The sequence below is a fragment of the Panthera tigris genome, chromosome B4 (genome assembly GCF_018350195.1).
Source record: "Panthera tigris isolate Pti1 chromosome B4, P.tigris_Pti1_mat1.1, whole genome shotgun sequence".
Classification (NCBI taxonomy): domain Eukaryota; kingdom Metazoa; phylum Chordata; class Mammalia; order Carnivora; family Felidae; genus Panthera; species Panthera tigris.
Genome location: NC_056666.1, coordinates 23,802,907 through 23,830,393, shown reverse-complemented (window position 1 = coordinate 23,830,393; position 27,487 = coordinate 23,802,907). Strand labels below are relative to the sequence as shown.

The following is a 27,487-nucleotide window of genomic DNA, read 5'->3' as shown; positions in this document are numbered from 1 at the left end:
TGGGGTGCTAAAAGTCCAGGTAGGTTATCTATTCCCACTGGACCCACACGTCATATAGGCTGAGAAGGTTGAGGCTGCTATTTGAGTAAATAACCTTGATGGGCAACATGAAAACTCCAGAGGCTGGTCTGTAGACAACCACAGAGAACAGAAAGGAGAGATTTGGTTTCTCCAGTGACATAGCAAGAGGCAGTAACTGATTGTGGTTCTTGCCTTCCATTCTTCTGTTGGTTTCAGTCCCCCCTGTTCTTCCTATCTATGAGATTGCCTTTTGTATCTTACTCTTTTTTGAAGCTAGTTTGGTTTTCTTGTCCTTACAACTAAAAGACCCTTGACTGAAACATACAACGTAATCTATAATGTTGAAAAGCTTAGTTCAAACATAATCTATGATGTTGAATAGCTTAATTCAACTTTGAGGGGCTTGGGTGGTTCAGTTGGTTGAGTGTCCAACCACAGCTCAGGTCATGCTCTCACTGTTCATGAGTTTGAGCCCCACATGGATTCTTTCCTGTTGGCATGAAGCCCACTTTGGATCCTCTGTCCCCCTCTCTCTGTCCCTCTTCCACTTGCATGTACACACACACTCTCTCCCCCCCCCCAAAATTAAACAAACATTAAAAAAATTTTAATTAGGGCTCAGTCAGTTAAGCATCTGACTTTTGGTTTTATGAGCTCATGGTTTCATGAGTTCGAGCCTTGCACTGGGCTCTATGCTAACAGTGTGGAGCCTGCTTGGGATTCTGTCTCCCTCTCTCTCTCTGCCCCTCCCCAACTCATGCTGTCTCTCTCCCTCTCAAAATAAATACACTTAAAAAAAACACTTTAATTCAACTTTGGAAAATGTTTAGTTTGGAATACTTGAGCCTACAGGTTCAGCTGGAAACAGTCCATTTATTCATGGTTCTGTTATAGATAATAAAAGAATTACAAGTGTCTTTTCTTTCAAATAAATTCTATCTGGGGTGCCTGGGTGGCTCAGTTGGTTAAGCATCAACTTCAGCTCAGGTCATGATCTCACAGCTTGTTAGTTCGAGCCCCACACTGGGCTCTCTGCTCTCAGTGCAGAGTCTACTTCGGATCCTCTGCCCCCCTCTTTCTCTGCCTCTCCCTGCTCTCTCTCTCTCAAAAATAAACAAACATTAAATTTTTTTAAATAATACATTTCATCTGAATGAAATATTAATTTTTAGTATATGTATGAAAATTCTAAAGCTCTGCCAACTTTCAAAAATGGCTCTTCCCCCTAGTTATTTTTCCCATATATTATTTCATTCTATAAAGCACTAGCTCTCAAATTTTCAAGATTCATAACATCCAACTACCAACACACATATTTATATATATACACATATATATCTTTAGACATATATATATCTTTACATATATATATCTTTACATATATGTATATACGTATATACACACACACACGTACATAAACATCGAGACTTCCATGCTAAATCTCCAGCTCTATTCCATAGTTTAAAAATGTTTTTTGCTATAATTTCAACACTAGAGAAAAGCTGGTAAGAGAAGTTCAAAAAAACTTTTCTCCTGAACCATTTAAAGAGTTAAGTAGGCCACATGATGCCCCTCCACACCCAAACAGTTTAGTGATTGCTACAAAGACATTCCCCTACACACCCACTGTACAACTAATAAGATCAGGAAGTTAACACTGATACATTTCTACCATCTAATCTATTTTCCCTATTGAAGATTCATCAATTGTCCCAAATATGTCCATCCCCACAACAAAAGAATCCAGCCCAGGACCATGTGTTGCGATTTAGCTGTCATGTCTCTTAAGTCTCCTTCAATCTGGAGTTCTTCAATCTTTGCTTGAATTTTATGACCTTGACACTTTTTAACGTCAGGCCAGTTACTTTGCAGAATGTTCCTGAATTTGGATTTTCCCTCACAATTATAGTTTTGGCAGGAACATCATGGAAGTGATACTGATGGTATATGACTGCGATCCTACCAGATGGTATGTGATTTTCACTTGTTCCATTACTAGTTATACTCACTTTGATCAACTGCTTATGTTTTGTCCTGAAAGTGTCTCTTTTTCTTTTGTAATTAAGTACTTTATGAAATCTTTTGAGACTATGTAAATATCCTATTTCTAATCAAAATTTAACACACTAGTTTAGGACCCATTGAAGTTTTGGTATGAATTAATTATTACTATGACGATTTCCAAGTGATCATTTAAAAAATTTCACTATCCCTTCTATATTTATTAGTTGCTATTCTTCTGCAAGAAAAGCTTTTGCTTCTTTCCATTCATTTATATATCTAAGTATGCAAGTATGGATTAATGGATTTCTATTTTATTCAATGAGTTACCATCATTACCGTCATTATTATCATTATTTTGATGCTAAAATTTTCCCAGATTTGCTCAGTGAGAATTCCTTCAATTTGGCTTCTGTGTTCTTTTGACATGTTACCATTATTCTTTTAACATTTCCTTCCTTTTGAGCACATTAAGTTCCATGTTCATCTTGTATAGCCATTAAAATCAGTCTTTCTCTAAGAATCCTGGCTTCCTCTTAATTGAGAACTGTATTTAGAAACCAAAAGCTAAGCGCTTGATGGGCTTATTCTTGGTACATCAACGTTTGCAAGCCCTCTTAGTAGAAATACCTAAATAACATGTATACACCTACACACACACACACACACACACACACACACACACACACACACGTCCCACATGCACATTCCATTATATTTATTTTTATATTTGTCTATATATATTGAAAACCATGCATTCAAAATGATACCTCCAATTCCAATCTAACACTACTGGGTTCAGTTTTCTTCCTTTCCATATTTGTAATTCTTCTCTTTAACAGTAAGAAACCTGGCTCCGCTTGTACACATTATATTTCCTGATGGTATTAATCCCCCTTTATGTAACAATGTCTTGTCTCCATCTCGACCCCTACACAGATGTCTTTCTTACCTAGCTTGGGCTCTGATAACCTGAAGTAGGGTCGTCATCATCTCCCTAGACAGATGTTCTCCTTGTCCCACCCAGGGACTCACACTCCTCTCCAACTGAACTCCATTACCACCACCCTCCCAGCATGGATGTCTTTCTCACCACACTCAGGCTCAAACCTCATGTTGAGCTGCACCCTGCTCTCTTGTGCTTGTTCAGTCCCACCTAATGGCCTTTATTCTGAATTTTTTGGGAATAAAGGAAGGAATAAGAGGAACTTCACAGCTTTTAAGTTCAGGTATAACTGCCTCACTTGATGCTAAAAGTGGGTTATTAACAAAAATCACAACTTCTCTTTGACCTACATTACTCATTGGGGATTTGGTCTAAAATTGGGCATGTGGGTAATAAGAGATTGAAAGCCATAAAATATTCTGTCATAAGAACAATGTCTAAATAAATCACAAGAAGTACATTCTGCACTTTTGTATTGAAATGTTAACTATCCTATTAGAAATGAAGCTCCCCAGAGAGAAATCCATAGAAATGAGAACTGAGAACTGCCCTTTACATTTAGTCTCTCCTGCATTTTCTAGTCCACATAAGAACTGCTTTTTCAGACATTAGTTGATTTGCCTAAAGGAGTTTACCTCCTGGGAGATCATATTATTTATTGATTGATTATATACCAGGGACTGCTAATGTATTTCATTAATAATGTTTACAAGCTCCCTTGTCTTTTTACTTTCTGAGGTGTCTAGGGAATTTTTGTAGAAACATATCCATTTAAGGGGCACCTGGGTGGCTCAGTCAGTTAAGCATCTGACTTTGGCTCATTTAAGGGGCACCTGGGTGGCTCAGTCAGTTAAGTGTCCGACTTTGGCTCAGGTCATGATCTTGTGGTGTATGGGTTCGAGCCCCGCGTTGGGCTCTGTGCTGACAACTCAGAGCCTGGAGCCTACTTTGCATTATGTGTTCCCTCTCTCTCTGCCCCTCCCCTGCTTATGCTCTGTCTCTCTCTCTCTCTCTCTCAAAAATAAACATTAAAAAAATTTTAAAAAAATATCCATTTAACAAAAAAACCAAAGGTTTTCTTAAAGGCTATATTTATAACTAGCATCAGCAAACTGAATCTTTCTTTTAGTATAATTAAGTAGCTTGATATTTAAAGTAACATCAAATTTACTCTAGCAAAGGGCTACTTTTTTTGGAAACAGAAAGAAGCTATTTTGGGAACTCATATTTCCAGTATTTGGCAACTATTTTTTTTAAAGTATTTATTTACTATTTATCAAGTACCTACTATGTATACAACAGTGAGCTAGGGGCTAAGAATACTATTTCATGATAATGGTAATACCTCAAATTTTTTAAATTATAAAGTATCTATAATTATACTAAGTAGGTTGCCTGTATCATGCTGTTTATTCTTCACAGCAATCAACCATATGAGGTAGAGCCTGTTATTTCTCATACTTGTAGATGAGCATTTTGATGTCCTTGGAGATTGTAACTGACTTTCTCAAGGTCACACAACTGTATGGAAAAATCCTGCCTCTCATCATTCATTCGACAGTATTTACTGAGCATGTCCAAGGGGCCAGTACCATGCTTGACTCTAGGGACAAAGTGCCAGACCAAAGAGATACCATGTCATCATGAAGCTTATAGCTTAGTAGGAAAGGTAGTCAAATTAAATTATGATTACAATCAAGGGTGACAATTGGTTGTCTAAACAAAGTATGGGTGGTGGGAGGTACTCAGCCAGGCAAACAGAAGTTAGCTAGGTGCAGGAGTGAAGAGAGGTTTCAAGCATCATGTCCACAACTGGTCACAAAATGGAATCACCCTATACTAAAATACAGTTCCTTTTGCTTCTATTATGGCCTCTCCCTGTGCCCCTATCTACTGGCTGGGGGGGGCAGTAAAGCTTGCTCAGAATTAATAAACCCATAAAGTCCTTTTAGATAGAGCTCAGTTTCTGTTGGATAAAAGTGCCTGTTCCATCTCTCAGATGGCATTCCTCCTCCTTCCTCCCTCCTGAAGATGGTACCAAGTGTACAGGATGAGGGATGGCTTAGAAGACCTTGTGGCAAGGAGAAGAGGGAGGGTCTTTGGTACGTAGGTCTCTGGCCTCTGGGGCCATTTGCCTGTGTGTCTGCCTAGCTGCTAGGTGCCCTACTGGCCTCCCATGCCGGCACTGGCATCGGGTGAGCTCATGGTCCACTCTCCTCATACTGGCAGGGCTTCCTGTGGTTCCTCTGAGCAGACGAAGGCTCAGGTTGGCTTTGGCTGGAGCTGAGAACACTCTGAGCTCTGGCCGTGCCTCCTAATCAGACCTGGCTCAGGTGATCTGCTCTGTGCCTCACTGCCCAGACTAAGCAACCCCTCTAGGAACTCCCCAGACAGATTCTCAGTGACTTTTGGGTTTCTGGAAACTAAGGGAAGAGCTGGGGAAGCTCAATTTGAGTACTTCCCCTACGTAATCACTTTACACCTCCGTGTGTAAACGACAAGGACATGGCTCAGCTCAGTCTGCAGCAATGGCCTCTCCGTAGCGTGGATGCAAATGGTGGGGAGTGTGCAGGTGAGAGCTTTTATCTGCCCTCATTGTCATCTTCACTTCTTTAAAGCTCATCTCACTCTCCTGGTCTCCTTCTCTGCTTCATCTTTCCACCATCACCCTAGAATTGGAAAGGGTTTCCCTCTTCTTTCTTTTCTCTCTTGTGTGAAACCCTCTAAAGAGAAGATAAAACAATTTACATAGACCTTTCTCAAAAGATATCCTGGGTCTTGCTACAAATTCCTCTTTTTGAATGTTAAAAACTGAATATTACTCCAGTCATTTTCTTGCATTTCCTCTGGAACAAAGCTTAATCTTCCCCCCAGATAGAGAGATGCCTCAGGCAGACTGGAGTGAAGATAATGTTCTTGGACAGGTAAAGAGTAAAAACATGTTAAGATATTTCAAAGTACTCAGTCACAAGTGTAAGAGCCCTGACTGAGCAAGAGTGTGGGGCGTTTAAGAAACTGAAAGAAACTGACCTGGATCGTAGGTAACAGCATGAGAAGGTACCTCATGAAGTACTAACTCTGTGCCAGCACAGAGAATCATAAGGCAAAGGCTTACCCAAGGGCTAGTGGAAGCCACTGATGAGCAAGACAGTGCCAGGATCAGCTATGCTTTCTGATAGGGGTCCCTCTGGCTGCAGTGTGGAGAAGGGACAGGAAGGAAGGAAGGAAGGAAGGAAGGAAGGAAGGAAGGAAGGAGAAAGGAAGGAAGGAAGGAAGGAAGGAAGGAAGGAAGGAAGGAAGGAAGAAGGAAGGAAGGGAGGGAGAATAAAGGAAGGAAGGAAGGAAGGAAGGAAGGAAGGAAGGAAGGAAGGAAGGGAGAAGGAAGGAAGGAAGGAAGGAAGGAAGGAAGGAAGGAAGGAGGAAGGGAGGGAGGGAGAAGGAAGGAAGGAAGGGAGGCAGGGAGAAGGAAGGAAGGAACGAAGGAAGGAACGAAGGAAAAGAGTGGGGGAGGAAGGAAGGAAGACTGGATGCAAGGAATTCAGAAAAGTATAACCGCAGGACGTCAAGTCGGAGATGATGGCTAGGACAAGAGAAGCAAGAAAGATGGAGTCTGGGTATGTAGGTAATAGAGACAGAGCTTTGCGACTAGTTGTAGATGTGAGAGGTAGACAAAGGAAGACTCGGATGAGCCAAAGGTTTCCGACTTAAGCAACAAAACAGGGCTAGTGACTTTTTCCAAGACAAGGAACTCTTGATATGAAGCAGACTTCTGGGGATGGATGAGGTAGTGGAGCTCCATTCGGACATTTTGAGGACTGGAAGCCACCCACGCACAGATCTGCAGAAGCCATAACGAGCTTAATATATATTTTGTGAGGTGAGAAGTTCAAATAAAATGTATTCTCAAATACTTTGCTCCCAGTCTCAGCCTTCCCTAAATCTTATTTAAACACTGAATGAGGACATCCTTTTTTTGCTTAATGCTCACCACATCTTACTCCTCTGCCTTTGAGAAGTTTCACCATGCATGCCAACCTCAGCTTTGAATTCATACGAAAATCTACACATCATTTTAGGCAAATGAATCCACGTCCTCTTACCATGGAGGATAGACACAGAAGAATTCTCTTACATGCAAATAATAGCATTTTAGTATCCAACACTGGGAACACATTGAATAGGCAACTGGCCCTCTTTTCTAATTGCTGCTGAAAATAAAGTCCATAAGCCAATTAATCTAAAACCAAAGCCCATATTTTGTCAGCTTCCCAACTTATGATTATTTACAAAGATATCGTACAAAAGGCCACCTTATTAATTATATCGGTATATGTTTGAAATCTAGACTACTTTGGAGGGTATCCCAGGAAGTCTGCATTTCTCAAAGCTACTGGTTGACTAAGTTTTTCTTTCACGACCGAAGAGACTGGCTCTTTCCATGGAGCAATGAAAAGGATTTTGTTGTTGTTTTCCACTTCAGGCACAAGTTGTAAACACAAACACAGGGAGAAATATATAGGGTACAGAAGCACAAGGAGAGATACCTTCCCCAGCCAGAGTGAGGGAAAGGGGAGGGGAAGGTGACTGAAGGACACTGAGATGTCCTAGAATAATGTCGCCCACCTTCCCAGGAGCAGTGCACTCGTAGGGATCCAATGATAGGAGGTGTGGAAGGGCACTGTCACACTGGTCAATAACTCCCCAGACAAATATGCGAGGATCAGCTATGGTGCCTTTGGCTATGACACAAAAACCCATTTGGCTGAGTAAATATGGAAATTTATTATCTCACATGACAAAAGGTCCTTTGATGGGGCAGGCTCCAGAATCTGTTGATTTAGTGGCTCAATTATATCAAGGACTCTCATTCTTCCCATCTCTCAGCTCTGCCTTTTCCAGGGTGGCTTTCCACTTGGGATGGAGCACCTCAGGACAGAGCAAGGTGGCTGCAGCAGGTTCAGGCATGGCAGTAAGACAGAGAGGGTCCCAAGGAAGAAAGAGACCATCTTTCCATGTGCTTCCTTCTTAGGATCGAAACTATTTTCCCAGAGACCTTTGAAGTTTCCTCCTCATTTCTCAAAATCCTGTATTCAGGCACATGCCCATTTGTAAAGTAATAATAAGGGCCGTGGGACTACCACTTAGGCTTAGTGCGATTATTTGGAATGCTATTTTATTTATTTTTTTTTTCACGTTTAATTATTTATTTTAGAGAGTGAGAGAAAGGGAGCATGAGCACAAGCAAGAGAGGCACATAGAGAAAGGGAGGAAAGAATCCCAAGCAGGCTCCATGCTGTTAACATGCAGCCTGCAGCCTGACTTGGGGTTCGATCCTATGAACCGCAAGATCGTGACCTGGCCCAAAATCAAGAGCCGGACACTCAACCAACTGAGCCAGCCAAGCGCCCCTGGAGTGCTATCTATTCTTGAGAATCAACCACACATAACCACTACAGCGGTGTTATGGCTTGACTTGAAAGAAGTCATTCTTTCTTCCGGGAATCTTCACTGGCCAAATTTATAAAGAATCTCTGTACTTTCTTACCTCAATAGGATACTGTTTTTCTCCACTTTCAATGCCTAGAAAGCGAGGGTAATGGAAAATGATCAAATCATTTATCAAACCCATGCATTTCAAAACAAACTTACCAAAATCTACAAGTTTAACTCCACCTTCAGTGGTCAACAGAATGTTATTTCCTTTTACATCTCGGTGGATAGTTTTGTTGTTATGCAAATGCTGAAGTCCCTAAAAGGTGAGAAATATACAGTGACTTTAAAGAAAGCATCAAACAAAAGTAACATTTTTCGGATGGATGCATTTGTGCAAAATCAATAGGAAATATTTGTTAAAATTCACATTAAAATGTTCCACACTGAATTAGTGAAACCAAAGTAGATCATTTCCACTTCGGATTTTATAAAAATTCATAAAGCAGAGCATGCCCTTCCTTAGCTCTTATCAGATACTTTATCAAAAACGTGTTGATCTCAATAGAAGAAACATTCCATACACTTATTTTAAACAATAGCAAATATAAACCTATTATTAAAAAAAATACACATTATCTACCTTCATCATAATCAGTCTCAGAAATATACTTAGATATCAGAACTCCAGGTTCTGCTGACACACAAGGAGGGTAGATTTCTAACAAATAATTAGTTATGTTAAACATTTCAGATTTTGCATATACTCTTGCATCAACAAATACCAATGTACTGATATTTTCCTAAAAATAGGATCCACATTTTTTATTTAACTAGAACTGCCCCATAATTAATGCACAATTTAAATTGCCTTACCAATAGTGCTTCACGTAAAATATAGGCAATTACGGGCTCACTCATTCTTTTGCCCTTCTTCAGAAAACCCTTCACGAGATCTGTCACTGATCCTCCATTGCACAGCTATAAAGGAACATTCAAAGATATTAAGATGGATATGACATTTGAAGTCCTTGTTATAAAAGGTTTTCTAAAAACATTTTTTAAAATTGTTCCAGGGTGCCTGGGGGGCTTAGTCGGTTAAGCGTCTGACTCTTGATTTAGGCTCAGGTCATGAATTCAACCCCCACACTGGGCTCTGTGCTGACAGTGCAGAGCCTGCTTGGGATTCTCTTTCTCTCCCTCTCTGCCCCACATGTGTGTGGTCTCTCTCTCTCAAAATAAATAAACTTTAAAAAATAGAATAAAAATGTTTTTTTAAATAAAACTGTTCCCATTTTTGTTTCAAATGATTACTCTCATCATCTTTATGGCTTCATAAATGAAATGAATCATAATTTTAGGGGCATTTGGGTGGCTCGGTTGGTTAAGCATCTGACACTAGATTTTGGCTCTGGTCATGATGTCACAGTTTCATGAGTTCAAGCCCTGTATGGGCCCTGCACTGTCAGACTGAGATTCTCCCTCTTTTTCTGTCCCTCCCCACCCCCTCAAAATAAATAAGTAAATAAACTTAAAAAAAAGAGAATAATGATTCTACAAATTAGTCTCAAATTTTAGGATCTAGGGCTTAAAAAGTATTCTTGATTTCTGACAGTTTAATTAAAAGTGCAGTAAGATTCTATGACCTCACTACAAGGCTATATACTATTTTATATATGCATTAATTTAAAAACATGCCCCCTTTCTGACAAAATTTCAGAATGCATTAAAATAAGGATTACAAGTAACATTTCAGAAAGCTGTTTTAAATACCATGGTTCTCAGGTTTTTTACCTTCTTCCCTCCCCACACTCCTCTCTCCTCCCCAAAAGAAGTGGGATCTATGAAAAAAGGGGGATTTTTCACATGCAGGTTCTCCAAAGTTAGGGAACATTAAATCCCACAGAAAACTTTCAAAGGAGCTGCAGATTTGCAGAACAGAGAAATACCAATATAAGCATTGGAATCGGAGAGAAGAGATAATTAGGTAATGGTCCCAATGAAGCTTGGACCCCCATGAGTACTTGATCCCTTAATCTCTGACTGTCTAGCCTCTACCTTCAGCCCTGACCCTCCTCTGGGGCTCTTGTCCATGGTCTCCTTGCCCCTTACCCTGAACTTTCTGGCCTCCTCTTCTACCTGTCTTCGTTACCCACCAGTGCCTGGGAACTAAAAGCCATAATTTCACTGACTCTGCTAACCTCAATGGAAACAGAGAAAGGAGGTGTGAGGAAATAAATTCCTGGCATCCTAGTTTGAAAGACTGAACACATTTTCTTCCAAACTTTTTCCTAACATGGCGATTAGATTTTATGGGATGCCCAAGACTTCTGATACATTACAGATTAGGTAATAACAGCTATCCATTCACATGTGGTATCTCTGTATCTCACCTCTCTCTAGGTAGGTATTATCATCTCCATATTAAAGATTGGGAAAGCGAGACACAAAATGATAAAGTCACTTGCCAAAGATCACGCAGTAGAGACAGAGCTAAGATAGGAACTCAGACGGTCTGATTCTAGAGTGGAGCCTTCACAGTTAACCGATTTGTAGCTGACGTCTTTCTCCATTCAAAGAAAACTTCTTTCAGCTTATAGAGGAGTAGGTGTAGTCCTAGCATTCCAAAACCTGCATTTTCTTCTGCATCAGAAAGGGGAACACCCTTTCACTGGACAAACAGAAGACTATTACCTTAGCAGCAGAGAACAGGATCACACCATCTCCACTGTGGCCCAGCATGATCAGTTCAAAAAATTACTCAAAACCGACTGAAAAGAAACTCAGAGCCCTTCAAAATGCATGGCATTTATTTAAAAGAACCAAGTTTTAGGGCCAGTTGTAAATGTCTAAAAATCACTGTGGGGAGACTAAATGTCTTTTCCAATTTCTCTAAAGTGTGGCTTCTCTTTGGCTGCTTCTTCTGGGGTTGACTATTACATTAATGCAAGAATAAATAGCTGGAATGTTAGAGCTGGAATGGATAAAGGAACCCTAAACAATGTGCAAGAAATAAAATGAAAAATGAAATACAGGAAGAACTAATGTAATTATGTAATTCACACTAAGCAGTTCAAATTTTACTTTTTAGAGTCAATTTTTATTTGAAACAGTTGTTTTTTCCCATCTAGGAAAATTTAGAATACAGGATTCTTCATAATATACACTTCACTTTGTTTTTCAAAGCAAAGTATACTGAGGTATAATTTACATACAATAAAATTTACCTAATTGAGCTGTAATTCTGAGTTTTGACAAGTGCATTAGTCACATAACCACTACCACAATCAAGATACAGAACAAATCCAGGACCTAAAAGTCTTCCCTCTTGTTTCTTTGTAGTCAAACCCCTCGCCAGCCCCTGGAAATCATTCATCTGTTTTCTGTCCCTGTGGTATCAACTTTGCAAGACCGTCACAGAAACGGAAACATAAGGTACGCAGCCCATTCATCCTGGCTACTTTGACTTTGCCTAATGAATCTGAAATTCATTTCTGTTGTTGAAGATTTGTTTTCTAATGTTTAAATGTTGTTCACTCCTTTTTTAATGCTGAGCATTCCAATGAAAAGATCAGCCGCTATTTGTTTATTCATTCAGTAACTGAAAGACATTGGAGGTGTTTCCAGTTTGGGGCAATTATGAGCCAAACCACTATAAACATTGCATATAGGCTCATATATGAATATACTCTCATTTCTCTTGGGTAAGTACCTAAGACAGGGAATTGTTGAGTCCTATGGGTCACGTGTTTCACCTTTTAAGCATCTGCCAAACTATTTTTCAAGGTAGCTATTCCATTCTGCATTCCTACTACCAGTACATGAGAATTCCATCCTTGCCCTCCATCCTTGCCAGCAGATATTAATAAGAGGTTTTCTAAAGCCGTTTTAAATGGCAGTGTTATCTCATTATAGTTTTAATTTGGATTTTCCTAATAACTAATGATGTTGACCATCTTTTCATGTGCTCATTTATGCTATCCACATACTTTCCTCAGTGACGTATCCCATTTTTTGTTCATTTTTTTATTGGTTGCTTATTTTCTTATTACTGATTTTTGAGAGCTCTTTATATTTTTTTGATACAAGTCCCTTATCAGGTGTTTTGCAAATATTTTCTCTCAGTCTGTGGCTTGTCCTTTCAAGAGTCTTTTCAAGAGCAGAAATTCAAAATTTATCATTCTTAAAATATTATAGAATCTGATTCTTGTGTTATATAAAAAGCCTTTGCCTATTCCAAGGTCACAAAATTTTTCTCCTGTATTTTCTGTAGGAAATTTTATAGTTTAGGGTTTACATAGGTAGGTCTGTATTTTTATTTAATTTTTATTCATGGTGTGATACAGATTATACATGGATGACCAATTATTACAGTACATTTTTCTGTTAGTCAAAAATGTCCAAGAAAAAGAAAATCTGACTCTGAATTGAGCTTAAAATCTAGTTGCCAACACCAAGAATCAGGGAATCTTAAATGCATACTGTTAAGTGAAAGAAGCTAATCTGAAAAGACTATACATACTGTATGATTCCAAACTATATGACATTCCGGAAAAGGAAACACTATGGAGACAGTAAAAAGATCAAAGGTTAATGAAGGCTGAGGGAAGAGGAGGGGAGATGAAAACATGGAGCACAGAGGATTTTTAGGACTGTGCAGCAAGTCTGTATTATACAGCAATTGTGGATACAGTTATTACATATGTGTCAAAATCCATAAATGTGCAACACCAAGAGTAAACCCTAATATAAACTATGGCCTTTGGGCGACAATGATGTGTCAGTGTTGGTTCACCAATTGTAAGATATGTACCAGTTCTGGTGCGGGGTACTGATAATGGGGGAAGGTATGAACGTGTGGGGCAGGGGTTATATGGAAAATCTCTGTACCTTTCTCTCAATTTTTCTATGAATTTAAATTACTCTTAAAAAATGAAGTCTTTCTAAAATTCATAAAATGCACAACAGAAAGAATGAACGCTAATGTAAATTATGGACCTTAGTTAAGAATAACGTATCGTGGGATGCCTGGGTGGCTCAGTCGGTGAAGCATCTGACTTTGGCTCAGATCATGATCTCACGGTTTGTGGGTTTGAGCCCCGCGTTGGGCTCTGTGCTGACAGCTCAGAGCCTGGAACTGCTTCAGATTCTGCATCTCCCTCTCGCTCTGTCCCTCCCTGGCTCACGCTCTGTCTGTGTCTCTCTCTCTCAAAAGTAAATAAACATTAAAAAAAATGTATCATTATTAACCCATCAACTGTAACAAGTGAACCATACTAACACAAGATATCAATAATAGGGAAAACTGGGGGGCAGGGAATTTATGGTAACTTTCTGTACTTTCCACTCAATTTTTCCACAAACCTAGAACTGCTCCACGAAAGATGTGAAAAGGTCCTAAAATAATAACGAAGGAGCATACAAAATTAATCTGTTATGATAAGCCCCTTATAGTGTCTTCTCAGGAACTATTCTACTCACATTTGCATTTTATATCCAATACATTTTAATATGAGTGAAGTATGAGCACAGAAAATATTTTTGATATATATGTTTTCCTTGTAATAGTATTTCTGGTTAAGAAGAAATTTTTAGAAGAATCATTATTTATCCCTTTATATTCAACAAATATTTATTGAATTATTTCAATAATTTCAATAATTTCAATTTCAGTAATTTCAATAAATTATTACTATATGCAAAGCATGGAGACAGATATTAAAGCAGGTCGGAGATGACAGGGGCAGCTTTGGCTCCCAATAGGCTTGAAATACCATCAGACCAGTGGTTTTCAAACAGGGACAATTTTGCTCCAAGGGGACACTGGGTAACGTGTGGACATATTTTTGATTGTTAGGACTAGGCGTGAAGCTGCCACTAGCATCTAGAGGTCAGGGGGCTACTAAACACCCAACATTGTACTGGATAATCCCCTCCACCCACAATCAGTCCCCCCCACAAGAGCTCCAAGACTGAACAACTCTGCATTCAAGAGATGAAAAAAACAATTACCAAGATTATGTAATTGTGGTCATATGGGAAACTAATAATGAGCAAGTACCACAGACAGACTGATAATATCAAGTCAGAAGGGAAAAAAGAAAAATGTCTAAAGACAGGATGGAATCTGCCCTAGTGTATGTTAACAACAGTTTCCTCCAGGTTGTTTTGGTGTATTTACTTTCATTACAGTGTCTTTTGGAAAAAGAAGTATCCTTGGGGTGGGAGGAGATTTAAATTTATCACCTTTTTGGTTTTACTGGGTCATGCTCAGAAGAAAGGCTTTTTTCTAAACTAACATCATTACCATACTTTTCTGTTGTCTTTTATGATTTTAACCTATTTTGATCTTTAATTCACTTACAATGTTTTAAATGTGTAACATTTAGTTTGTTCCATACAGATAGTCTGCTACCATATGAGATATCATCATTACTATATACTGGATTCCTGTGAATACCTGGGGTCTTTCTCTAGATTATCAATAAAATTCCTCTGATCTGTCTATTCTTGTCATGTATCAAACTGTTTTAAAGCCTGTAGCTTTAGAGTTGATTTATCAAATAAAAGAAGTCACCTCTCACTATCTCCCCAAAATTTCTAGGCTCTTTTTGCACATTTACTCTTCTAGATGATATTCAGAATCAGCATCTCAAAAGATCGAGCTATAAATAAATTGAGTAACACAATAGTTTCAATAACATTATTTTATAAAGCATTTGAAAAAGAGTGACCATTTATTGGTTGAAACTCTTAACAATAGGAAATGAAACCAGAATAACCAAAAGTTTTTTAAAGATGACCACAGGACTACTGATGACTCGGTTGGCTGAGTGTCAGATTCTTGATTTTGGCTCAGGCCATGATCTCACAGTTCATGGGACCAAGCCCCACATTAAGCTCTGTGCTGACAGTGTGGATCTTGCTTAGAATTCTCTCTCTTCCTCTCTTTATGACCCTTCCCTGCTTGTGCACACACACACTCTCTCAAAATAAATAAGTAAACTTTTAAAAAAATGACAAATTACAATTAATGGCTAAAAGTTAAAAAAAAATAATTTTTTCAGGGCACTTGGGTGACTCAACAGATTAAGTGTCTGGCTCTTGATTTCTGCTCAGGCCATGATCTCACGGTTGGTGAGATCCAGCCCCACATCAGGCTCTGCACTGATGGTATGGAGCTTGTTTGGGATTCTCTCTTTCCCTCTCTCTCTGCCCCTTCCCTGCTCACACTCTCTCTCTCTTTCTAAAAATAAATAAATAAACTTAAAAAAAAAGAAAGAAAGAAAGAAAGAGGGACACCTGGGTGGCTCAGTTGGTTAAGCTTCCTAAATGCAGCTCAGGTCATGATCTCACAGTCCATGAGTTCGAGCCCCGCGTCGGGCTCTGTGCTGACAGCTCAGAGCCTGGAGCCTGCTTCGGATTCTGTGTCTCCCTCCCTCTCTGTACCTCCCCTGCTTGCACTCTGCTTCTCTTTCTCTCTCCCTCTCAAAAGTAAATAAACATTTAAAAAAGTTAAAAAAAGAAAGAAAGAAAGAAAGCTTTCAAGGTGGGTTAGATTTTAAAAGTCCACCAAAATCCTCAAATTATGAATCAAAAGAAAAATACAACTCCAGTTTCTTAATATTTAGGAAATGCTAGGATATTCTGTACTTAATACAAGCACTTCATATGCAAATGTGATGTTAGCAAAAATGTGGGAAGTTCCTTGTCATCAATAAAGAGCTCCTGAGGGCTCAAAAGAAAGAGCTCTTCTAGTTATCAGTCAGGTTACTCTGTACTTGAAAAGGGATGGGGCAGAACTACAGGAAGAGAGAATAAGAAGACAGTGACAGGCAAAGAATTATTGCAAGGAGCTATATTATATAATGCAGTACTTGGCATATCCAATAAATATCAACCCAATGAATAAATGAATAAGCAAAGAAATGACTTTATGAAAGTTGGCAAGTAATTGGAGGAAGAGCTATGTAAGGAAAACCTGATTCATGAAGGAATTTGCAGGGTATACAGCCCAAGGCACTAGCTGACATACTAGGGGGTTAAAAGACAACTTGTTTTGAGACTTCATGAAGAATGCTAAAGTCACTTTAAGTAGAGAAGCAGTCAGACTGGATAGGGTAATTAGAACAGATTGTGTTGAAAATAAGTTTGACTTAGTTTTTGCTTTTGTTTTTTGAGAATGTTTATTTATTTTGAGAGAGAGACAGGGCAAGAAAGGTAGGGGCAGAGACAGAGAGAGGGAGAGAGAATACCAAGCAGGCTCCACGCTGTCAGCACAGAGCCCAATGTGGAGCTTGATCTCAGGGAACCGTGAGATCATGACCTGAACAGAAACCAAGAGTTGGACCTTAACTGTCTGAGACACCCAGGCACCCCAAGTTTGATTCAGTTCTTAAAGAATAAAGATGAGACAGACTGCCAAGAGCAAATGTAGCCTCTTAGTAGAATCAGACTCAAAACAAATACACAAGATGTAATGTACTTTTGTAAAGACAACTTTTACCAAAAAAAAAAAAAAAAAAAAAAAAAGGTTTTTGAAGAATCAAGAAAGTACACATATAGCCTTATATCTTAATGCTAGAATGCAATCCCCCAACCTGAAATTCTGTTCTTGGGGTGAGATTTGCAACTACTATGGAAGGAAGAATATTTGTGAGACTTACAAGATGATAATTGAGTCATTTCCCTTCTATCACTTTACTTAAGTTCACTGGATTTTTTAAAATATGCATATCAGAACCAAAGCAGGAAAAAACTTAAAGTTTAAAAAAGAAAGAACGCCATTCACTCTAACAGCTGTGACCACTGTACCCTGATTCTGCAGGGCCACTGAGCTGGACTGTCCTGCAGGAGAGGGAACCTAACAATAGACTGTACACTAAAATGCAGTTTTTCCATGACGCTAAAATGCGAGCTGCTCTCTTAAAAAAGAAAGAGCAATAAAAGTCACCCCAGAATGTGAGAAGACATGAGCGCCAATGTTCTAAGACCTTTATAGAAAGTCAGTGAAGACACAAAAAGAAATAGTTAAAACAGACTGAAGGTACCAAATATCAACAAGCCACATACCAATTTGTGGTTGAAATCTTGCTAAAGGTGCTCAAAGTAAGATCACACCATGATTTTTCTAAATCCTCCTTCAGATTTAGTGAAATTTCAAACATGCTCTTAGATGAAATTTACTTTAGTTCAACTAGCATAAAATGCCTTTCCTATATAATTCCATATTTTATATTCTAGGTAAACAATATGGAAAAACTTAGTCAAGCATTTCTAGGCAATGAAGTAGCAAACAAGAGGCCATAGTAAGTCTACGCACATCAAACATACTGCCATTGGTAGTGCTGACAGCTCAGAGCCTTGAGCCTGCTTCGGATTCTGTGTCTCCCTCTTTCTGTCGCTTCCCGGCCCATGCTCTGTCTCTGTCTCTCTCTCTCTCTCAAAAATAAACATTAAAAAATTAAATTTAAAATGTTTAATTTTTGATACCTCAGTTTCATTAAAACCCATGCCCAATTCTTTTTAAGTTTATTTTATTTCATTGAGGGGGGTGGGCAGAGAGAGAGAGAGAGACAGAGAGAGAATCCCAAGCAGGCTCCACAATGTCAGCACAGAGCCTGACATGGGGCTCGAACCCACAAACCATGAGATCATGACCTGAGCCGCAATCAAGAGTTGGATGCTTAACCGACAGAGCCACCCAGGTGCCCCAAATCCATGCCCAATGTAACCATTTGCATATCATCTTTGATTTTCCCGTGTTTCATTAAATAATTAGTGCCTGCTTAGATAGTACATTTTAACAACAAAGATTGAGTGCCTATTATATGTGTGACCTTACGACAGCTATTAATGATCCACCTCAAGTTGAGAATCTTGAAGTCTTCCTGATGAGGGACAGGGCTGTCCCTTACATCTGCCTAGCAGGATCTCCTATCAGCACCCTTCCTGAGGAGCATCTGATCTGTTTTCAATATTGACCTGTGCCTCACTTTCCCAAGGTCCCAAACTTCACCATGAGAGAGCAGGGGTGACTAGAGTACAAAGACCAAAAATTACTCCTGTTTATAAACCAGGAAAAAAAAAAAGAAACAACAACAACAAAAAACCCAACAACATCAAATTGCAAAGGGATGGATAGCAATGGTGAAATCAGAGATGGAACTTCACCAAAATACAGAGACTCTCCTGTGGGATATTTTTAGCAGGAGACCTCATTCTCTATCCGCAGGTAATGTGAGATGGGAAACAGAAAAGGGAAAATGCCTTTTTCTTTTGTGCATCTATTCTGTAAAGAATATGTACCTAAGATGTTTTATCTTCTAGTATTTAGAGCTCCATAAGTTAGAAGGAGTCAGTGTAAATCTAGATACTTGCCCTTTGAAGGCATAAAATTCCCATTTTACATAGCTTGAGACACACACACTTTATCCACTTATTCACTGATTCATTTTATTTGTTAGATTACTTACAATGAAAAAAAAATCGCCTCCAAATATTTTATTTTTTAGGAGGTTAACGACAGAAAAAGCCATAAATGATGAAATATCTTTAAATCGAACATCCTCCCCTTCACTGAATGTATGCTAGTTGCTCTGCTTGACTATGGTTGTGTCTGCTGTTAGGGGAAATTACTGGGTGAAGCTTCACGTGGACCTTGACAGAAAAGAACTGAGGATGTGAACAATTCCCTCTTTCTGGACCCTACCCAATGTCTACTGCAAATGTTCCATGCAGGGACTAGCAAAGTTTATCTCTAGCTGCTGCCTGAAGCAGGAACAGTGCTTTAGTTTCCAAAATAGAAAAGGGTCTTCTGAATGAAACTTTAAGAAGTTAGGTTAAAATGAAAGTCCAGTGGGTGAAGAGGGCAAATACAACAAACATGGAAATTATTAAACAGACTGTAGGTGCCACATGTCAATAGGCCACAGATTAATTTGTGGTTGAACTCTTCCTAGAGATGCTCAAAATGAAACAGCACCATGAATTTCCTAAACTCTCATTTAGAATCAGTGAAATTTCAAATATGCTCTTGGATGAAATTTACTTGTGCTCAACTAGTATAAAATGCCTTTCCTATAAAAGAAAAGCAAAAATAAAAAAATTTTAAACTTAAGTATGTTTGTTTTAAGTGATTATGAAGGATTAAAATATATAAAATGAAATGCAGATGAAATTATTAGGCAATAGATCTTTAAAAATGAAAAAATGACCTGGGGTGCCTGGGTGGCTGAGTCGGTTAAGCATCTGACTTCAGCTCAGGTAATAATCTTGTAGTCCGTAGGTTCCAGTCCTGCGTTAGGCTCTTGTGCTAGCTGACAGTTTAGAGCCTGAAGCCTGCTTTGGATTCAGTGTCTCCCTCTCACTCTGCCCCTCCCCTGCTAGTGCTCTGCCTCCTTCTCTTTCTCTCTCAAAAATAAATAAACATTAAAGATAAACATAAGAAAATGACCTTAGGTTTCCCTTTAAGAAGAACTGCATCCAGGTGAATGAACTATGTCATATTTAGCCTATGCAATTCTTAAATCGCCAACATAGACTAAAATGGGAATTTGTAATGGGGGACTGAGAAACCTTTAAGTATTTTTTTGCAACACAATGCTGTAAGAAGCCCTTAATGTCCTTTAATCAAGAAAAATGGAAGTATAACTTTCTCAAACTAGAGCTACACTAATTCAATAACGGAGCAGCACTAAAAATGAATTCTCTATTCAATTCAGGCTATAGTCAAACATTTAAAAAACAACCGGGGCGCCTGGGTGGCTCAGTCGGTTAAGCGTCCGACTTCAGCTCAGGTCACGATCTCACGGTCCGTGAGTTTGAACCCCGCGTCGGGCTCTGTGCTGACCGCTCAGAGCCTGGAGCCTGCTTCTGATTCTGTGTCTCCCTCTCTCTCTGCCCCTCCCCCGTTCATGCTCTGTCTCTCTCTGCCTCAAAAACAAAAACGTTAAAAAAAATTTTTAAAAATAAAAAAACAACCTAAGTCAAAAGGGATGAGATTCTATAAACAGACCATTACAACTAACTTCCAAAGACAGCCTTTATATGTTTTCTACACGTATTCTGTCTATACTGTTATGAGAGCATATTTTTACTCAGATTTCTAAAAAAGACTACTAATTTCTAAAATTGGCGTTTCTGACTTTTGTTATTTTTCAATTTTTTCCCCCTTTATGGGTCTGTTTCTGGGTTCTATATTCATTGCATTCATCTACCTGGCTTTTGCTGCAACAATATCCATTATATTAATAACTATCGCTTTTTAACAAGAATTATATTTGGTCAGGCAAGTCTTCCTGACTTCAAACTGTTTTTTGTTTATTCTGGGAATACTCTAAGGCCATTTGCTTAGTCTGACCATATTCTTTGGGAGGCCACAAAAGCAGAAACTTGTATCTTCTAAAACTCACTCTACTCTTTTCCTTTGCCCATTTTATGAAAGTGCTATCAGCATTCACGTTTGAATCTTTTTATAGACATTAGTCTTTAGTGAATGCCTACAGGCGAAACTTGGGTCATATGGTAAGCTGATGTGTAATGTTATAAGAAACTGCTGTACAGTTTTCAAAACAGCTGCACCATTTCACACTGCCTGAGCAACATGCAAGAGTTCAACGTGCCCCACAATCTCACCAATACTCAGTTTTATCAGCCTGTAATTTTGTCATTTTGTGGGTATGTGCTATAGTGTGGATTGTGGTTTTAATTTAAATTTTGCTAAAGATATTGAACATATTTTATATATACGCTTTGGTGAAGAGTCTAAAATTTTTGCTCACTTTTTAAAAAATTGGGTAGACGCACTTTGTTAGGTAAAATTTCCATCTATTCCTGGTGTCCTGAGAGTGTTTATGACAAAGAGTTACTGAATTTTGGCACAGGTTTTTCATTACTTTTTTCCTTTTGGTTCTGTTAATGGAGTGAATTCTGATGCAGAGAATTTTAATGTTTAACCACATTAAGTTTTAGTTAACTTGCATTACAGGGACAAGTACCATTTAGTCATGATATATTAACATTTTTTAATATATTACTGCATTTGTTAATATTTTGTGAAGGAGGTTTGCATATATGTTCATGTGGAATGTCAGATTATAGTTTTCTTTTCTTGTAACATCTTTGCCTTCTTTTGTCAGTATAATCCCGGCATTATAGATGAGTCAACAAGACTCATTATTTCTTTCTTAAAGATTTTATAAGACTTTTTTCCTCCCAAGAACTCTGTGGACCTATATTCCCCCATGAAATAACTATACCTGTATTATGTTTTATAATAAAAATTATAAAAATAAACAACCATTTAAAGTCTTTAGAAACTGTTGTAAGGACATACAGCAAATGAAGAAACATCTGAGAACATAACTAAATCTTGGTAAGAACAGCAAGATTCTGTGTGGCACCTGAGCCACCCTGTTATCATCAGGTCAGAGAGATAAAAGCTCTACTCTGGGTGAATGAGTATCACCAAGAAGATAGAGTCCTCTCTTGCCAGCTCCCATTCAAGGTCTACAGTATCTTCTTAGGAGGGGCAGACCACCAGCATATCTTACCCTTCCCCAATCTTGTGCTGTAAAGCTGGCTGAGAAGACCAGAGTCCACCTTTCTGATCCACAGCTCTGCTTATAAAATAAGGTGATGTGGGCAACTGCCTAAGACATGCTGCCGGCTCCAACGAGTGGCTCAGATATTTTGCCCTGGGAAAGAGGCAGGCCACAAAAATAGAGAGCACCAAAGCTGGACCTTATATTATTTCAGAGTAAGAGTGGGGAAGACCAAGCCTAAGGGTATTCTTGAAAACAGTGGAGGCTCCAGTAATTACAAGGAGCCTGGTAACCCCATGATAACAAGAAAGTAACCACAGACCAGCTAGCTTAGCAGAGAGATTCAAGGAAAGAAACAGCTAAGAATAGCTCTCCTAGGGTCAGAAAAACCTCCCAAGTACTAGCCTCAAAAAGCATCTGCGCATAGAGGCCTGAATTTAATTAGATCAGACCTGGAAGCAATTTTTGCCCCAGGATGTTGTTGAAAACAATAGAGGAATCAGCTGGCAATTAGTGGAACCTATTAACTGAGTGTTAAACCATTAGAGACAGACTGCTTGATAGAAAGATCAGGGAAAGAGACTGGGAAAGAAAGCATTGTTAAAACCACTGCCATCCCAGGGTGATTTCACATGCCCAAGGCAACATCAGAGGTTTCCTACCAAGGGGGATAAACTTCCCCAAAATAGTTCAGCCAAGTCACCACAAACAAGCAAACAACAAAAATAAGCCCCCAACCCTTATCAATATCCAGAATTCCTATAATCTAAAACGTCTACTTTTCAACCAAAAAAATTATGATATGCAAAGAAACAGAAAAATTTCACTCATACACCTGAAAAAGAGCAGGCAACAGAAACTGCTCGTGAGAGAGCCCAGATGATGAACTTAGCAGACAAAGACTTCAAGGCATGATTTAGCAACATGTTCAGAGAATTAAAGGAAATCATGCTTTAAAAAGTAAGGAATGGTATGATGGCAATGTCTCATCAAGTACAGGATATCAACAAAGAGATAGAACTCATAAAAAAAGAAGCAGGGACACCTGGGTGGCTCAGTCAAGTGTCTGACTTGGGCTTTAGGTCATGATCTCACAGTTTGAGGGTTTGAGCCTCATGTCAGGCTCTGTGCTAACAGCTCAGAGCCTGGAGCCTGTTTCAGATTCTGTGTCTCCTCTCTCTGATCCTCCCCTGCTCAGGCTCTGTCTCTCTCAAAAATAAATAAACATTAAATGATAACAATAATAATAATAATAAAGTGTGTTTGTATTTGGTCTTGCTTTTCATCCAGTTGGGCCATTCCTGCCTTTACAATGTAGAGTTTAGACTGTTCCCATTTAATGTAATTACAACTATAGTTAGGTTTAAGTCTACCTTCTTGTTATTTATTTCCTATTTTTTCTATCTGCTTTTTGATCTCTTTTTTCCCATTTCCCTACTTTCTTTGGTTTGAATATTTGTAGTATTCCATTTTGTCCTCTATTGGCTTATTAGCTATACTTATTCATTTTTATTTTTAGTGGTTGCTTTAGTGTTTCCAATATGCATCTTTAATTTACCACAGTATACCTTAAAATAATATTACACCATTTCACATGTAACATAAAACTCTTAAAATGGCGTATTTCCATCTTCCCTCTCCGGTCCCTTTGCTATTTTTACCATACATTTTAGTTTTATATTCTAAGACCCCCAAAATATAGAGCTATAATTGTGGCTTTAAGTCATGATTTCTTTTTTTAAATATTAGAATAATACTATTTAAAATATTAAAAATATTTTTAAAATATAAAATCAAAAGTTTCTTGTTTATCCTTATGTTTACCACTAACAGTATTTTTCTTTTCATTTTGTAGGGCTGAGTTTCCATTTGAAATCATTTACCTTCAGCCTAACATTTTTTATAGTGCATGTGTCTGGTGGTAAATTCTTTTTCTTTGATGAAAATATCTGTCTTTATTTTGCCTTCATTTATGAATAACATTTTCACTGTACACAGAATTGTTGAGAGCACTTGAAGATACCATTCCACTGCATTGGTTGTCCGTGGCCACTCTTTGATTCCTACGTGTAAGTTTACTTTTTCCTCTTGGTGCTTTTGTTTATTTTTTCATTATGAGTGTTTGACATATTGATTATGGCATATCTTTGTGTGAGTTGTTTATCCTACAAGACAGATTTCAGGCTTCTTACATCTGCAGCCATTTAGTGTTCACAAAATTCAGAAAGATGTTAGCCATTACCTCCCCCAAACCCTACCTGTTTTCAGACTGCAATTACATGTAGGTTAGAAATACATGTAGTGATCCATAGATCACAGGGGCTTTTGCCCCTTTCCTTTTTTTCTACCTGCTCAATCTGGACAGCGTCTATTTCCCTGTCTTCAAGTTCACCAATCTTTACTTCCACACACTTAATTTCTAATCTGTTGTTAAATTCAATATAATATTTTTCCCTACTGATACTGTACTTTTCAGTTCTAGAAGTTACATTCAGTCAGTTCTTTTCTAGTTTCCACTTTGTTTTTCAATACTGTGTTCAGGTTTTCCTTGAAATTCTTGAACACATTTGTAATTGTTTTAAAGTTCTTACTTGCTAATTTCATCACCTGTGTTATTTCTGGGTCTATTTCTCTATTGACTGATTTTTCTTCTGATAATGGATCACTTTTCCCTGCTTCTTCACATATCTAATAATTTTTTACTGGATGCTAGACATTATTAATTTTATATTTGAATCCCTGGATTCTGTGGTCTTCCATTAATCAATGTTGAATTTTGTTCTGGCATACAGTTAATTTGTGCTTGTGGACCAACTTAAACCTGTAAAGCCTTGCTTTTGAACTTTTTATGGGTGTGCATAGGGTAGCTCTTATTCTAGGGCTAGTTTAGTTCTTTTTCTAATGAATAACCTTTCTAGGGTCTTTACTAAATGCCTCAGGTGTTTAATAAAGTTCTCCATTCTGGTTGTCAGAACTCAAGCATCTTTCAAACCTGCACAAACTCTGGTAGTTGTTCAGATTACAGCTTTTCAGCAATTCTTTCCTGGTTCTTTGCCCAACTTCCTGAAATCTTCCTCCAGACATATCCAGCTTGGTTTTCCATCAAATATTCAAGGAAACCCTTAAGCATATTTCTGAAGCTTTCTTCCTGCTTAGCATCTTTATTCTGCATATTTCAGCCACTGCTTTTCCAGTCTTTTCAGTTCAGCAAGATCACCATGACCTTTATGGGAATGCCTTCCTTTTTCTTGTGGTCTGAAAATTGCCTCCAAGGATAAAGCTGAGGTGACTGTCAAGTTCCCCTTATTTATTTCCTTTCTCAATGTCACAATCCTAAGCTCTTTTCCAATGTTTGAAAAGTGTTTATCTATAAAAATATATTTTATTCAGCTTTTTAGTTATTTATAGTTCAACAACATGATGACACAAGTTACTACCATGGCCAGAAGCAAAAATCCAGGGTTATTTTTATACACACTGAAATTTGAGAACCTCTGACAATGTTTTCTGAGCTTACCTTTGATAAGAATCACTCTAGTACTTGTTAAAAAAAATTTCCAAGACCTCATTCTCAGAGCTTTTGCTTTGAGATGAAGATGATTCTGATCCTGAGAGTATTAGAGGATATATTCAAAAAATAAAAGAACGGGGCGCCTGGTTGGCTCCGTCGGTTAAGCGTCCAACTTCGGCTCAGGTCATGATCTCGCGGTCCGTGAGTTCGAGCCCCACGTCGGGCCCTGTACTGACAGCTCAGAACCTGGAGCCTGTTTCAGATTCTGTGTCTCCCTCTCTCTGACCCTCCCCCATTCATGCTCTGTCTCTCTTTGTCTCAAAAATCAATAAACATTAAAATTAAAAAAAATAAATAAATAAATAAAAGAACTAAAATTACCCCTTTTTTTCAGGTGACAGATTAAAATGTTACAAATTCAAATAGGCCTTGACTTCTCTTTTCATAAAAGGTCTTCTCTTTCATTATTGACGTATCATTTATATTCTCCCTGGCGCTAACAAAAATGTATACTAAGTTAATTAGTTTATTTAGCTCTAAGTTGTCCTTCTCCAACAGTAGACTATAAGCACCGTGATGAGAGTTTTTCTGGTTCTCTACTGAATGCCCAAAACCTACCAACACAGAAAGGGGCACTAATAAGTATGGATCACTCTACCTTGGGCCTGGCCTTAAGTAACATAATATCTATGGAATCAACAAATGACTGGATTTAGAAACTTATGTTCTGTACAATTATGCACACACACGTACACATATACAAAATGACAGAAGGCCATCTTTTCACACTGTCTGGAAAATACCCCTTCAAAGTGTGAATGTCTGACTTAATTTCAATAAAAGGTAACAATGTACCAAATTCCGCATTCCAATAAAACATTGATAAAGTATTAATGAGAATGGCACCATCACCTAATAATAGATGTTTCCTAATGTGTAGTCTTAACATAAAATTTTCATATTACTTTTCTAATGTGTAAACTAGAAACAATATTTTCAAGGTTATTATTGACATATAATATAATTGACTCATTTAAGTATGCAGTTTGATATTGTCTGGCAATTTGTATACAATCATATAACCACTGAATCAATATATAAAACAATGCCTTCACTCTGAAAGATTTCAAAAGTCTTGCAAAAATGCCATAACACATTTGTAATGTTAATAACAAGAATTCTCTGATAAAAAAATCAAAAGAAAAGAAAACAAGTATTTTAACGTGGATGGTAAAAACATACCGATTTACCAAATGTCAAAACCTCTCTGGTGACCTCATATTCTCCCCCTGAAATAATGCTATAAATTTCAATCCTATTCAGAGAGCAGATGCTTTTGCAATCACTGAAGTACTATTACAGAAGACATACAAGTGTTGTATATATTATTTATAGATTTCCTGCATTAGAAGAGCATGGAGAAGTACATTTAGACTGCTTTTCCATCTTGCCCTTTAAATAACAAATAAAATGAAATCATTTTAGGTAATTTGCTGTCTGTCCTGATGCAAGTACACCAAATAACAGCCTTTTCTATGAGAGCTGGGAAGGACTGTTCCAGCCCTAAGAACAGGAAAGGAATCATCCTGTCAGGCTGCTACTCCACTGCGAATGTGCTCAGCTAAAGGAAGGAAGGAACAATGCTGTGCTATTAGGGCAACTCAGAAGCCCAGCTTCCCACTCCTGCTTGCTCTGACCCCTCCCACATATACAAACCTGCAGTGGCCTCATGTCTCCTTCTGCATACATGTTTATCTCCTGTACGGTAACATTAAAGGGTTAATAACCGAGCAAATAAAAACCATTTGTTCATGGTGAACTCATTTTCTAGCCTGTTTCCTTTCCTCGTGGCAGGTTTTGTCTTACGAGATGCAAGTATAAAAGCAGAATACCCAATAATGCATGAGAAAGGAAAGTAGTATTTATATCTATGAAAACCACTTCGATTACCTGAAATGTGCATTTGAGAGACTTTATGACTATTCACTGAATTTTTGTGCTTCCAAATACCACCTGTAATTTCCAGTCTTTGAT

At 38.2% G+C, this 27,487-nt stretch overlaps 1 protein-coding gene across 10 annotated transcripts in view; it reads right to left on the bottom strand.

Annotated features, from left to right (window-relative positions):
• MYO3A (myosin IIIA) overlaps positions 1-27,487 on the bottom strand; it is a 242,757-nt gene that overhangs the window by 190,189 nt on the left and 25,081 nt on the right. For all 10 annotated transcript variants that reach the window (XM_007081307.3, XM_042991254.1, XM_042991256.1 and 7 more), the window contains exons 4-5: positions 9,275-9,379; positions 8,618-8,717 (exon numbers count right to left, since the gene is read on the bottom strand). In XM_007081307.3, coding sequence (XP_007081369.2) covers positions 8,618-8,717; positions 9,275-9,379 — 205 coding nt within the window. The remainder of the gene's footprint in view (positions 1-8,617; positions 8,718-9,274; positions 9,380-27,487) is intronic.